We start from the raw sequence: 14,413 nt of genomic DNA on the forward strand, positions 1-14,413 counted from the left end.
CAACACAATAAAAAGCATCTTTTCTGACGATGGAAGGTGATGTACCTTTATTTATTTACACTAAAACAAATTAGGATACAACAGTTTTTACTAGAGGAAACGAAGAAGTTTAGCGATGGCAGCAAGATGAATGGAGAAATTCACGGGACAATTATACAACCTACCCTATGATCGCACCCACACAGACAAGAGTGAGGTCGAGCATATTGCCATCGACGCAGTCTGCGACCGTGACGTCACAGGCCTCAACAAACTAATTAGCTGAACGGAAGGATCGGCCTTGTCAGATAACATCGTCGTGGATGCGGCGTGATTTGTTGTCATACGCCCGGCTTCCTCTCTCTGGGCAGCACCAGTAAACATGTACATACAAGTGGGTAACTACACCTACCAGCGCGGGGTGGCTCTCATGCCGATGGTATTCCCACTACACCTCGCCTGGCACCAGCGGGTGTCAGCGAGTATCTCGCGACAGCACCCTCCGCCACCACCGACATCGCCACTGTCTACAACATGTGACTCCTACCTACATAACACAACACTGCACGGACCCTCCACGCCCGGCCGTTGTCCGTGAGCTCTCACTAGTGAGCACGGGGCGCGTGTCAGCACCGGTCCGTTCAGTCCGCGCCTCCGCCGGTGACCGGGCGTCACAGAGCCTCAGTCATCCCACAGTCCTCCGTCCACCTCCTAGGGCCGTCGCGGCGGCGTGTCCCAGTGCGCGCTGGAGGTACGCTTGAAGAAGCGCCTCCGGGCGAACGCGAAAATGTGCTCCAGCCGCACGTCTGGGAACATCTCGTGCGGCGGGAAGATGGTGTCCGTGTTGGGGCCGTCGTAGACCTGTCGGATCAGCGCCGCCTGCAGGCGCGCCTCTGCGGAAACACGGGCGGGTTAGGGTGACTGGTCAGACGGGGTCAGACGGGCGCCGAGGCAGGCCATTCAGACAGACATGTGCTTGGGTTCGTTTGCTGATTATCGAAATGTTAGGACGTGCCGACAGTTCGGATGAACACCGCACGTTTAAGCAGAGATAAACGAACGGATAAACGGATGAAATGACGGATGGGCTGATGAAGGGCAGCACGTACTGACTATCTGAACGAGCCCAAACTGGCATTCTGTCGAACAGTCGAACAGAGGCCAGTTTTACCAACATAAAAATAGCCATCTGCCGGAATGTTTTGCCTTAAGACCGCATCACATATGGAGCGCAAACGCGATGGGCACGTAAGCGGATAAGGCTTTACAGTTTACGCTCCGTATGTGAAGCGGTCTTTAGGCAAAAAATTCCGGCAGGCGGCTATTTTTATGTTGGTAAAACTGGCCTCAGGACTCGGAAAATACGGAATAAAGCGGGATGGTAGCACAGAAAAGCAGTTTAACTTCCTTTTAGACAAAACTGCAGTATCGTTCACATAAACCAGCGCAGCTATTGTGAATTGTGAGCATGACAGTAAATGCAGTCACAAAGTAGATCGACACCAAGATACGAAATAAGACGGCAAGATATCTCAAGTCTAAAGGGGCCAATCGATAACTTTAGACTCCCAAGAACGTTTACCGTCCTCCCAAGCACACACACAGATGACGCTCCACGGTTGCGTTCGTAACACAGCTGCCGCGCACTGTACCGTACTGAACACTAGCCAACTGACGAATGCGTGATACTACTATAAAAAATAACTTATACCGCCCATGCATGTTGTTACCAATGGCGTAATTAACTATACCCCCCCCCCCCCCCGTGAACCACCCGGAGCGGCCAGCCGTTCCGGTCGTCCCCACCCCACCACCCGCCCCGGTACTGACTTGTGGCCCAGGCGGGGATCTCCTTGCGCGGCGCCGACTCGTCATCTGTGTCGTCGTCCGACTTGAGGTCGTCGATGTTGTAGTTGTCCTTGTCTCGCAGCGGCTGCGGCGGCAGCTCGTCCCGGCCGGGGGTGATCTGGTACGAGGTGATGGGCGGCGGCGGCGGCGGCGCCGTGGTGTGCTCGTCCTCGTTCATGGTGAAGGTGGAGTTGAGCCCGGCCTTGACGGGAGGCGGCATCTTCTGTGGGAGATACACAGACCACATGCGGTGAATGATAAGGCTGATTGTCATAATGGATCATGGAAAGCTGGTATCACACGCCACGACGTTGCAAAACACTCAATAATAAAACGTGTGGACAACACTGCAGCCGCTGCAGCCACACTACACCTAAGCAATCAGGGATTAATCAGCAGCTGGGATGGATACCGGGATTAGCACTGAGAGTAGCAGCCTATAACGGGTAAAACTATGATGCATTAACGAACCCCACGCAGCCGCCTCCGCCACCCTCACCTTGGCTTCCGCTCGCTGCGCGGCCTCCTGTTCCGCCTTCAGCGCCGCCGCCTCGCGCTCGGCCTTCAGCGCCGCCTCGCGCTCCGCCAGGCGGGCGCTCTCGGCCTTTTCGCGCGCGATGCGCTCCTGCTCGCGCAGGGCGTGCTGCCGGCGCCGCTCCTCCTCCTCCTGCTGGAGCTGGCGGGCGCGGGCGGCGCGCGCCTGCTCGTCGGCGCGCCGCTTCTCTTCCACCTCGCGCTGGCGCTCGGCCAGCAGGCGCCGCTTGCGGAGTGCCTCCTCCTGGCGTTTGCGCTCGGTGTCGCGCTGCGCCGTCTCGGCGCGCTCGTCCTGACGCTGCTGCTTCTGCTGCAGCGCGCGCCGCTGCTCCTCGGCCAGCTGGCGACGCTGCTCAAAGGCGCGCTGCTGCCGCTCCTGGCGCTTCCTGCGGGCACACGGGGTGGGATTGTCAGAGGTAAGCTACAGCGGAACCAACAGCAAGAGGCGCCAGAAAAAAAAACAGCAAAACGACACTCTCCCAGCTGTCGGCTCAGAGACCAAGTCATGTATGAGGTCTAACAAGTTACAGCAACATGTAACAAGGAGTACTGAAACAGTCCTAGAAAAAATATCCGTCACGTCAATAATCATTTTCTTAGTGAAAAGGCGATGTCATTTCAATTCAAGTTTATCTATTGCTAGCTGCTTTTACTTCAGCGATGCGTGGTTATTTAGGATGAGAACCGAATAGCAAAAGTAATCTTCAGGTAGGAAAGTACCATACAATTACAATCATTCAAACAGAATATGCAATAATGCAGCAACAACTTCAGAGTACTAATTACTGCTGCATGACGAAAAAACTGCTCACAAACATTATTGCAAGCGAATAACGAACGAATTCCGCTGGCGGACCTGCGAGGGGCGGCCGGGTGGCGGTACTCACAGGCTGTTCTCCTCGGCACGCATCCGGATCAGTTCGTCCCGTTTGCGGCGGGCCTCCTCCTCGCGCTCTCGCTTCTTCTGCGCCTCCAGTCGGCGGCGCTGCTCGAGCTCCTCGGCAGTGGGACGCGCCGGCGCCCGCTGGATGAAGCTGCTGCTGCCGTCCACCGGCATGGCAATGTTGGCGCCGCGAGTTCGGCCCGGCTGAGGGAACGAATAATACTATTGAATGAGTATCTGATTCATATTTAGACACTCAATACATGGAGAGACTACAGTCACAGTGACCAACAGAACTGAAAAGATGGCCGGCATACGTCGGTCAACGTATACAAAATTTAGCGTGCTTTCCTTTGGGAACGCTATTTCAGCATACACTTATCCGTTTCACGACTTGACTACCCATATGTTCCGCTCCTGAATTGCATCAAACGGCGTGCTCACAGCCCCGAGTTATGGCTCACCTGCGGAGTGAAGCGTGCCGCCTTGCCCCTGGCCGGCTTGCTGGCCGTGTTGGTGGAGCGATCGGCCCAGTCTCCCGGCGAGCCGCGGGAGGAGGTCTGGGACTCGTCGGCGCCACGCGCCGGCCGCGCACTGCGCACGTCTGGCGCCGACGAGACGCGACGCAGCGGGCGACGCTCCTCGGCCGCGTCCGCTCCATCAGACTCCGGCGCGGCGCGCGTCCGCGTCTGGCGACGAGTTTCGGCAGCCTCCGCGGCCTCTGGCTGTGGAGCGGCTCGCGACCGCGTTTGACGGCGACTCTCAGCAGTTTCCGCTGCCTCTGGCTCCGGCTGTGGGGCGGCGCGCGTACGAGTCTGGCGGCGACTCTCGGCGGCCTCCGCTGCCTCCGCTGTTTCTAACTGTGACGCGGCGCGCGTCCGCGTCTGGCGGCGACTCTCGGCGGTTTCTGCTGCCTCCGGCTCCGGCTGCGGGCCGGCGCGCGTCCAGGTCTGACGGCGACTCTCGGCGGTCTCCGGCTCCGGCTGTTGGGCGGCGCGGGTCCGCGTCTGGCGGCGATTCTCCGCCGGCGAAGTATGCTCGCTTGCCGGCGTGACGGCTCGAGAACGCGTCTGGCGCCGCTCGGCACCTGACTGGTCTTGTTGGGACTCGGCCGCCGTCGCCAGCGGTTTGCTCTCCGGCGCGGCGGCACGGGAGCGCGTCTGGCGGCGGCTTTCGGTCGGCGACGGCGGGTCCAGTTCTACCAGGTTGACGGCGGCCTGGGTTCGAGTCAGACGGCGGACGGCGTTAACGTCCATCACTTCTGGTGCCGAAGAAACCCGACGTCGGCCCTGCCTCTCCGGGGCGGCGTCCTGCTCCTCCTGCGATTCCTCCGTTCCCTCCTGTGAATCCTCCGTTCCCTCGTGTTCCCCAGCATCCTCTTCAGTCTCCTCCCGCTGGTCGACGTCCATCGGCACTTCTCCCGCCGAGTCGGCCGAGTCTGCGGTAACGGCTGCGTCCGTGCTGTCGCCTGATGCCATCGGCGCACTGTCAGCACTGTCTGCCTGAGCCGCCGACTGCTCCGGCTCCGCAGCGGCCGGCGGCGCGGCGGATCGTGGCGGAGGCGGCGGCGGGGCCGGCGCGGCGGCAGCCACCTTGCTTCGTGTCTGGCGCCGACTCTCAGCCCGCACGGGGCTCGGCTCCTCGGCCAGCGCTGGAGCCACTGGGGACGGGGCCTTTGCGGCGGCAGCTTTCGGCGGGGTTCGGGGTGACGCCGCCGTCTGGGGCGGAGAGGCTGGCTTCTTTTTGGACGGCGGCGGCGTCTTCAGCTCTTCCTTCTGCGGCGGCGGAGGCGGGGCGGGCGCAGCGGCTGCCACCTTGCTGCGTGTCTGGCGGCGGCTCTGAGCCCGCACTGGGCTGGGCTCTTCGACCGGGGGCTCCGGAGCCTTTGGAGGAGTCTTCGTGGCGGCGGCGGCGGAGGTCTGGGGCGGGGTCTGGGGATCTGCCTTCTCCTCAGGTGGCGGCTGGGTCGGCTGAGGCGCTTTCTGTCGCGGCAGAGGAACGGGCGTCTTCGGCGTGCCCGGGGTGGCGGCGGGCGGCCGCGCACGGCCCGGCGTTCCACCTTCGTCGGCGGTACCCACGTAGGCCTCGTAGGCGCGAACCATGGTCCGAACGGCTGGCTTCTCATCCACCCTGCTCGACACAGAACGAGCAAAGACGTCACTCGAAGGCAAAGCAGTTGTCTGATGATACTTCTCCATGCAACCTACACAACTGGAGTAGTCTGAGTAGTGGTGCATTCTCACCTGATGTAGGGACTGACGGGCTCGGCGGTCCGCGTGCGGCTGCGCTTCTCTGCGGGCGGTGTGCGCGGCTCGGCGGGCGGTGAGCGTTTGCCGCGGCGCGGCGGCCGGCGCCGCTCCTGCTCCTGTTCCTGCTCCGAGTCGCTGCTATCGATGGCCACGCGGTGGCCACGGCGCACCTTCTCCAGGAGCTCCTGTTCGGCGCGCAAGCACGAGCTGCGCGGCCGGCGCAGTTTCCCCTTCATCTGCTGCATCTGCTGCACTCGCTTCAGGTTGGAGACCTACCGGCACGACCGCACGGGTCAAACGAGCAACACTTACAGCGTACGCATAGCGTATCGAACAAACGAAATATCGAAAGACGAAACGAAAAACGAAATATAAATAGTTCCGATAGCGTCCACTGTCCAGGCCAAACAATGATCAAAACATCAAAGCACTTGGAGCCATGACTCCTGCCGACCGAGGCCCGCTCGCGTTGTCCGCCGTCGCGGCGGTGATCGGAACGTACCTTGGAGGCGGCGCGGCAGCTCCTGGTGTTAGGGCACGTACCTTGGAGGCGGCGCGGCAGCTCCTGGTGTTAGGGCACGTACCTTGGAGGCGGCGCGGCAGCTCCTAGTGTTAGGGCACGTACCTTGGAGGCGGCGCGGCAGCTCCTGGTGTTGGTGCACGTACCTTGGAGGCGGCGCGGCAGCTCCTGGTGTTGGTGCACGTACCTTGGAGGCGGCGCGGCAGCTCCTGGTGTTGGTGCACGTACCTTGGAGGCGGCGCGGCAGCTCCTGGTGTTGGTGCACGTACCTTGGAGGCGGCGCGGCAGCTCCTGGTGTTGGTGCACGTACCTTGGAGGCGGCGCGGCAGCTCCTGGTGTTAGGGCACGTACCTTGGAGGCGGCGCGGCAGCTCCTGGTGTTAGGGCACGTACCTTGGAGGCGGCGCGGCAGCTCCTGGTATTGGTACACGTACCTTGGAGGCGGGGCGGCAGCTCCTGGTGTTAGGGCACGTACCTTGGAGGCGGCGCGGCAGCTCCTGGTATTGGTACACGTACCTTGGAGGCGGCGCGGCAGCTCCTGGTGTTGGTGCACGTACCTTGGAGGCGGCGCGGCAGCTCCTGGTGTTGGTGCACGTACCTTGGAGGCGGCGCGGCAGCTCCTAGTGTTAGGGCACGTACCTTGGAGGCGGCGCGGCAGCTCCTGGTGTTAGGGCACGTACCTTGGAGGCGGCGCGGCAGCTCCTGGTGTTGGTGCTGGTCTCCATAAGACTGGCGTTCAGCGCCGCCAGCCGGCTCGCCTGGTCCGTCTCCTTGCGGCGGCGCTTCATGCTGGGCGTGCGCGGCAGCAGGTAGGGTCCGGCCGGCTCGGCGGCATCGCTCGTGTTCGCCACGCTCGTCGCCGTGTCATCTGGCTTCTGGGGTTTCTCATCACCTTCGGGGGCGCCCCACAGCTGCTTGCGGGTCTCCTCGACAATCTCCGAGAGCCATTGAAAGTGTTCCTGTGCCACGCAGGGGCCAGAGTTAGAAGGTAGTCTAGTTTATCTGCTAGGGGCAGATGCAAAACTGCATCTGGGAGATGCGAAAGGGTCAGGATGAGGCAGAATTATTCAGCAGCTTATTCTGTGAATACTAGCTTTACCTGCATGAAAATTTTGGCAGGACATGGCCAGAGGCATTGTAAAGATGCAAACCGTTTTTTAGCAAAACAGATTGCAGTAGACGCAATTGCACAAATTTGGTTGCACATTTTTTTATGCATGAGTGAATCCTAATTACCAGCATAATTACGTTTAAGGACTAGTATTTGAATTAGTCTCATTGCTTTGTCTTGGTGGCTTAGTGAGTATCACGGGCATTTACTGTGGGAACAAACAGCATTAACAACTGAAGTGGTCTGAGCGTAGTGCAACCACTGGTCCTCCTAAAGACGACACTCTCCCAAATCCCACTTAGCTACTTAGGTGAGCATGTGCCTGTATCCAATTACAAAGCCTGGCATTGTAAAACTGTTCCTTAACCCCCAACCGTATTGGTGTTTTGCCAACCGCGAACGTATAAGGGGGGGGGGAGGTCAGTTGGACTCCCCTTAGCATTTGGCCCCTGATCAAGCTAGAGCTCCGCGGAAAAAACGAGCGCTTTGCCCGTGACGAGAGGAAGCCGACAATACCCAATTTTAAGGTCCTAGATCATTGGTTGACCTTCCAGTCAAGGTCAATGACCTAAAAGTCGGGAAAATCGGGACCTGTTAGAAAGTCGAAAAGTGTAGCTGCTACGTGTTTTTGTTTGTTTTTGTTTTGTGTTGATCATGAATATCATGTAAGTTTTGATCACCAATGATGTCTTTATGCATTTAGGCCAGATCGGGTCAGGCCAGGTCAGGTCAACCAGTAGGGGCCCTGCCGGGTATTCGAAGAACGTGTTAACCGCCTCCGACAGCTTCGTAGCATGTTACGAAGACACCAAAACAACTTCGTTTATGTTCAAATGGCTGCTAAATTCGAATTTAGCTATAAAAAAAAAACTAGCCTAGAAACATGTAAAACTCGAAAAGTGAATCAAGGTCAGCAAAGGTCAATGACCGGACCTGACCTTCAGGTGACCTTGGCACCAACCCTTATGCATGGGACCAACATCGGTATCACATGTCTGAACGCTTGAAACCACGAAAAGACTGCAAACGCGCGGCTAATGCTAACCCGAATCGTGATTCCGGCCAAACATGGTCTCGAGAAATAGGTCACAGGTCAAAGGTCATTCTGGTCAGGGTAATGCAACATTCAGGTTAGGTGTAAAATTGATTAGCGCGAGGGTACTGTTATTTTCGTCGCGATCGGCCGCTTTTTACGCGAGTTATTCGCGGAAAAAAAAACGAGGGGTCCGTTCGACACCCCCTATACGGGCGATGGTTAAACCAAACTCTATATTGTATAGTATGACAGTTTTAATGTCACTGCGTAATATGTTGGTGTTATCTTGGACGGTGCAGCATGCACCTAACCATGGTAACATGCATAGCAAGAGTACTGGTGCAGTACTGCCCAAGATAATCATCCTTAGATAGGTATTCTGGATATCTAAGGCAGTTCATCCCTCTTATCTACAGCAGTCTACTTTAAACTTATGAGTGGATTTCCAAATGGAGCCCTTTATAGCTTCACATGGACTCAATGGAGCAGGCTGGTGTGGATTTTTACTCATTGCTGGTAAATGATACTGCTTGTCTCTCCTGTCCTGACATGCCTTGCATTCTTATAAGCATATTTACTGGGGACATGCAAATCGTAATGTTCATTTTGCACCTATCATTCAGTCTAAACCAAAACAACCAGTGTCCAGGTTTGCACTTACAGCAAAGTCGGTTTTGTGCAGCTTGTTGGCTGAGGACTGAACCTCCTCACACAGGCCAGTCAGCATTGCCTCCACATCACACACACCAGGGGCCATGGCTGCCCTAGAACAAAAACAGTGAGTCAGCACACATCATGCAGTATCTGCCAGGAACATACTGCATGCACGAAAATGGGCTATCACACATGAATCAGGGCAAATGATGATTTTGCAGTGCTAAGCTAGCATTCCCTTGTAGTTGTTTTGGAAATTGGTTAAGATGGCCTGTCACTGCATACATAGATCGGTAACAGCCCACTGCTGAAGTAATGTGTGAGGTTTTACTGTATGCCTGGCCTATTCAAATACATTAGCCTGAGGGGTGTGGTAATAACTGGTGTAAGCAAATTGACCACGGTCAAAAATGCATTACCAGAATGCACTAAAGCCAACATTTTGGGATGGTCTCGTTCCTAAGTCGGCTAAGAGCTTCGGTCCAGAAAATAAATTTATGGTTGGCATACAGTAAAATACATACCAAACTCGGCCGGTGATAAATTTTCAAGACCTCAGTCCTTACTGATTTTTGAACTCGGCCTTCGGCCTCGTTCAAAAATCCAGTAAGGACCTCGGTCTTGAAAATTTATTTACACCGGCCTCGTTCAGTATTATATATTACCAATCTCAACAGATTGCATGGACTGCCTGGCTTTGACAGAGTGCTCCAGGGGTAGGTAGATAGCAAAAAATATGGCGCAGGCAACCGTGGAACAGACCAAGGAACAGACAAAAGATGAAGATGGTGATTGTGAAAAAAGCAAGGCAAGCGAGGGTGAAGAGGTAGGTGGGAAGGAAAAGAAGGGTTGGAGTCCAGCGAGGAAGTCCAGAAAAATAAGGTACACGTGCAAAGGAGGACAAAAGGTATGTGGACTATCTATCTCTAGCAAAGAAGATAGCATTATGTGCGATGCTTGCAAAGAATGGTTTCATCCAAAGTGCCAGGGCCTGTCTGTGGAGGCATTTATAGCCCTGTCAGAATATGATTTCCTGTGGCTGTGTTCGGCATGCAGGCCCAAGGTCACTGCTCTTCTGGATTTAGGAAACAATTTAGAGTCTAGGATAGCTGAAGCCGAGAAGAAAATTTTGGATACTCTCAAGGACCAGACACAGGATGAAAGTCGAGCACTGTTGACAGAGAAAATTGGGCATTTAGAGAAAGCTGTGGAACAGCTTTGTGAAAAACAGGCAAAAACAGAAGTTTTTATGAAGGAACAAAAGGAGGCAGTACAGACAGTCCCTCGGTATACAGAAGAGCTTAAACATAGTGCGGCCGAGATAAAAAAGATAGTGCAGGCTCAAAACAAAGATGAGAGGGAAAGCAATATCATATTACATAACATACCTGAGAGTATGTCGCCAGATCCCGATGTGCGTAAGCAACATGACACAAACAATTTCAAGGGTGTCGTCTCCTCCCTTCTAGGGGATGTGAAAGTTGAGATAGCCCAAGTTTTTCGACTGGGGAAGAAGCAGGAGACTCAGGGGTCATCTGGGTCCAATGCCAGTCAGAAACCAAGGCTTATGATGATAAAACTGAAAGACAGGGATCTTGTGAACCAGCTCATTAAAAGACGGACACAACTGAAAGAAGTAGGATATCCGAATGTGTACTTGACGAAAGATTTGTCTCCTGAGGAAAGAGAGGCTCAGAAAAGGTTGAGGGAAGAACTCCTGCAAAAGGGAAAGGGGACACACACCATTTTTCGAGGCAAAGTGGTGCCCAAAAGTGGTCTCGTGTCTGTACACAAACATCAGTAGTTTAAGAAACAAAATTGAAGAGTTTGAGGGCCTAGTGGAAGAGAAAAGCCCCGACATTATAGGGATATCAGAAGTGTGGTTGAAGGATCGCTATGTGCTGAATGGTTACCACCCAGTACTGAGGCATGACAGAGATGCAAATAAGAAAGGTGGGGGAGTCATGCTGTTTGTAAGAGATTGTTTTCAGACTACTGAATGTTCTCAGTTAAATGAAATTGGCTTTGAAGAATCAGTGTGGTGTACTATACATCTGTCTCATGCTGAAAAGCTTCTAGTAGGGGTGTGCTACAGGTCCCCAAACTCCTGCAAAGTAAACAATGACAAGTTGATACTACTAGTTAAAGAAGCCATGCAAATGAAGATGAAAAATGTTATTATTATGGGTGACTTCAATTTTCCTCGTATATGTTGGGAAGATGGATACGTTGAAGGGCCAGGGGATAGTGAGGAGGCAACTTTCTTTGAAACTATGCAAAATCTGTACCTTCAGCAGCATGTTAATTTTAAAACTCGCTACAGAATCGGTCAATCTCCATCAACATTGGATCTAATATTTTCCAACCGTGGACACTTAGTAGATGAACTGGAAGCTAGTCAACCCTTGGGTAAAAGTGACCATGTTGTGATTACCTGGAATTGCATTTACGAAGAGCATGACAAGATGAAGGCATGTGAATTTTTCAAGAGATACAACTTCGGCAAAGGGAATTATGTAGATATGTCAAATCACCTGAGTAGGACAGAATGGAGTGTGATAAGCCCAATGAATGTGCAGCAAACTTGGTCCTTCATCAAAAGGGAATTGCACCTGGCTATCAGCAAGTATGTGCCCATTTTCAGGAAGAAGACAAGAAAGAAGAAGATACCATGGTGGAACAAAGCTTTGACCAAAGAAGTGAAGATAAAGCATAAAGCCTGGAAGGAATATGCGAGAACCAAGAGAAGTGAAGAGTACGAAGCATATGCTAAGCAGAGAAACAGAACTACTTGTATGTTGCGGAAAGCGAGGTCCGAATATGAAGCAAAACTTACTGAAGACTTGAAAACAAACCCTGGTAAGCTATACAAATATGTAAGATGTCGTTCAAATGTGAGAGCACAGGTTGGACCCCTGGAAAAGGATGATGGGATGTTAACTGAAAACGATTATGAAACAGCTGAAGAGCTGAATAAGTACTTTCAAACTGTATTTGTTGATGAGGATATGACAAACATCCCAAACTTTACCCAGGCCGACAGTGATTCATCTGTATTGAACAGCATCACAATCACTTCCGAAGAAGTTCTACGCGAGCTACAAAAGCTGCAACCAGGCAAAGCAGGTGGACCTGATGAGTTACCAGCTGTGGTGCTAAAATCATGTGCTGAGGTACTGGTTTCTCCTCTGACCATGCTTTTCCAGAAGTCTCTGTCTGCTGGCGAGCTCCCTGGTGATTGGAAACAGGCATGCATCATTCCATTGTTCAAGAAAGGAAAGAGAGCAAGACCCAATAATTATCGGCCCATTAGCCTTACAAGTCAAGTTTGCAAAATGCTCGAAAGAATAGTAAAGAAGCACATCATCAACCACTTAGAAGAGAATGACTTTATATCACCTCACCAGCATGGGTTTGTAAAACACCGATCGTGTCAATCGAATTTATTAGAATCACTTGAGGATTGGACCAAGACAGTAGATGAGGGAGCAGGACTTGACATAATTTACCTGGACTATCAGAAAGCTTTTGACACTGTGCCGCTCAGAAGACTCTGTGTGAAGCTGCAAGGTTATAATATCAAGGGAGAAGTCCTTGCTTGGATATCAGACTTCTTGAGTAACCGTACCCAGAGAATTTCGGTTGGTAACAAGTTGTCCACATGGTCCAGAGTCAGAAGTGGGGTACCCCAAGGTTCGGTGTTAGGTCCTGTATTATTCATCATTTATGTCAATGAACTACCAAGCCTGGTCAGAAGCAAGATTAAAATGTACGCAGACGATACCAAGTTGTATGGACCTGTTAGTAATCAAAGTGATGCTCTAAAGCTGCAAGCTGACCTGGATATACTCACCAAGTGGTCTGGAGAGTGGTTGTTGCAATTCAATTTGGAAAAATGCAAAGTAATGCATTGCGGCTCCCAAAATCCTGGATTCACTTACACAATGAAAACAGTAACTGGGCGGCCACAAATGCTTGAGGAAACTCTTGTAGAAAAGGACCTTGGAGTGTACATTACCAACACACTGAAACCTTCATTGAACTGTTCTAAGTCAGCAAACAAGGCCATGTCTGCCCTCAGGGTACTGAGGCTGACCTTTGGTCAACTAACAGTGAAGAACTTCAAAACCCTTTTTTCGGTGTATGTTAGACCTCATCTTGAGCACTGTGTGCAAGCGGCTGGTCCCTATTTGAATAAGGACATACAAGCACTTGAAAAAATACAAAGGAGGGCCACTAAACTAGTCCATGGATTGAAAAGAGTACCATATGAAGAACGTTTGAAAGTACTAAACATGACAAGTATGGAAGAAAGGATCAGAAGAGGAGATTTGATAGAAACATTTAAGATTCTTAAGGGGAAATTGAACGTACGCCCAGGTCAATTTTTCACTAGCCACCACGGAAGGACGACCAGAGGTCACCAGCTCAAACTTGAGATACGGAGGTCCAGGACCCAAGCTCGAGCAAAATTCTTTGCAAACAGAGTAGTCTCAGCATGGAACAAGCTGTCTCAGGAGATCATAATGTCTGAAAACACAAACACTTTCAAGAACCGGCTAGACAAGCTCAGGACCACTACGGCGCTATCCTCTCTCTTTAACATCCACAGTACCTAAGTTACCCAGTCTGGCCCAGTTTAATGCTCGAAGTGAGCACCGAATAGACCCTGTCTACCATAGCTCACTATATTAAACTTAAACTAACTTAAACAAAAGATACACTTGCAGCTGCAAGAATGACGATACATTGTGACGATACATTCCAAGTTTCATCGTAATCTGGCAAATTGTTTCTAAGATACAGAAACAAAGCATAACCATGACTGAAAACACAAATTAGGTACTTGTACACTGTACAGCATACAGTACCTACCTATACTGTGCCTCATGCATGAAGCCCGAGCTGTTACTAGGTAGGTACACTACATTGACATTGACAAGCTTAATACACTGAACTGAGAAACAAACTGAGCCTTAAAACTTGAACTACAGACACTGTCAAAATTGCAGATCAAAATTGCAGATTACAAGACAAATAGGTAATGTTGTGAATTTCTTTCTTTCATCCAATTCAACAGCGACCAACACGAATCGGCAGGGAAAACAAAATAGGATAAATTAAATATCACTTTTCCCAAACTGAAACGGGTTGCAGTTCGGGTGCCAGAGACGCCTGCTATACTATAAGAATACCTAAATACTCGCATACCTGTGCTTCAGAAATCAAGATAAAAAGTGTAACCAACACTTCAAGCAATACTGATTATTTTGGAAACCTCAATTGTAAAAATAATCCCAGAGTAAGGAAGGAAAAACACTTTAATCGTTCCAAACACTACACTTCTGTGAAAAAATATCATCGTCTACAACTATGGCGCAATTGCCGCCAATTTTCGAAAACTTTGCTGAAACCCTGGAACTATTTAACTTCATATGTTTATTGTCCTGACAACATTATTCGTTCAAATCAATGTTTTATTTCAATAAATACAGTTCATTTCTCAATTTTTTTAAAAAACAAATATAGAATATATTGCAAAACTTAATATTTTAGGGATATTGCGAAAAACAATGACGTACAGAGAACAAGATCTGAAA

General features: G+C 51.7%; 1 protein-coding gene across 6 annotated transcripts; it reads right to left on the bottom strand.

Annotated features, from left to right (window-relative positions):
* Positions 1-19: 19 nt before the first annotated feature.
* On the bottom strand, positions 20-14,268 carry LOC122367142 (serine/arginine repetitive matrix protein 1-like). Of its 6 annotated transcripts, none has more exons than XM_043340008.1 (10): positions 14,025-14,188; positions 11,958-12,044; positions 8,821-8,923; positions 6,693-6,971; positions 5,488-5,765; positions 3,709-5,374; positions 3,249-3,448; positions 2,327-2,747; positions 1,810-2,050; positions 20-872 (listed from the first exon to the last, which is right to left on the bottom strand). In XM_043340008.1, the coding sequence occupies exons 3-10, from the start codon at positions 8,914-8,916 to the stop codon at positions 691-693; spliced, it is 3,363 nt and encodes a 1,120-aa protein (XP_043195943.1). In that variant the 5' UTR covers positions 8,917-8,923; positions 11,958-12,044; positions 14,025-14,188; the 3' UTR covers positions 20-690. The 6 variants fall into 6 exon arrangements, with proteins under 6 accessions (XP_043195943.1, XP_043195911.1, XP_043195920.1 ...); XM_043339976.1 differs by lacking the exon at positions 14,025-14,188 and adding an exon at positions 12,667-12,999; XM_043339985.1 differs by lacking the exon at positions 11,958-12,044 and having other exon boundaries at positions 14,025-14,268.
* Positions 14,269-14,413: the final 145 nt, after the last annotated feature.

The sequence above is a fragment of the Amphibalanus amphitrite genome, unplaced genomic scaffold (assembly GCF_019059575.1).
Source record: "Amphibalanus amphitrite isolate SeventyFive unplaced genomic scaffold, NRLGWU_Aamphi_draft 000030F_arrow, whole genome shotgun sequence".
NCBI classification, from domain to species: Eukaryota; Metazoa; Arthropoda; class Thecostraca; order Balanomorpha; family Balanidae; genus Amphibalanus; species Amphibalanus amphitrite.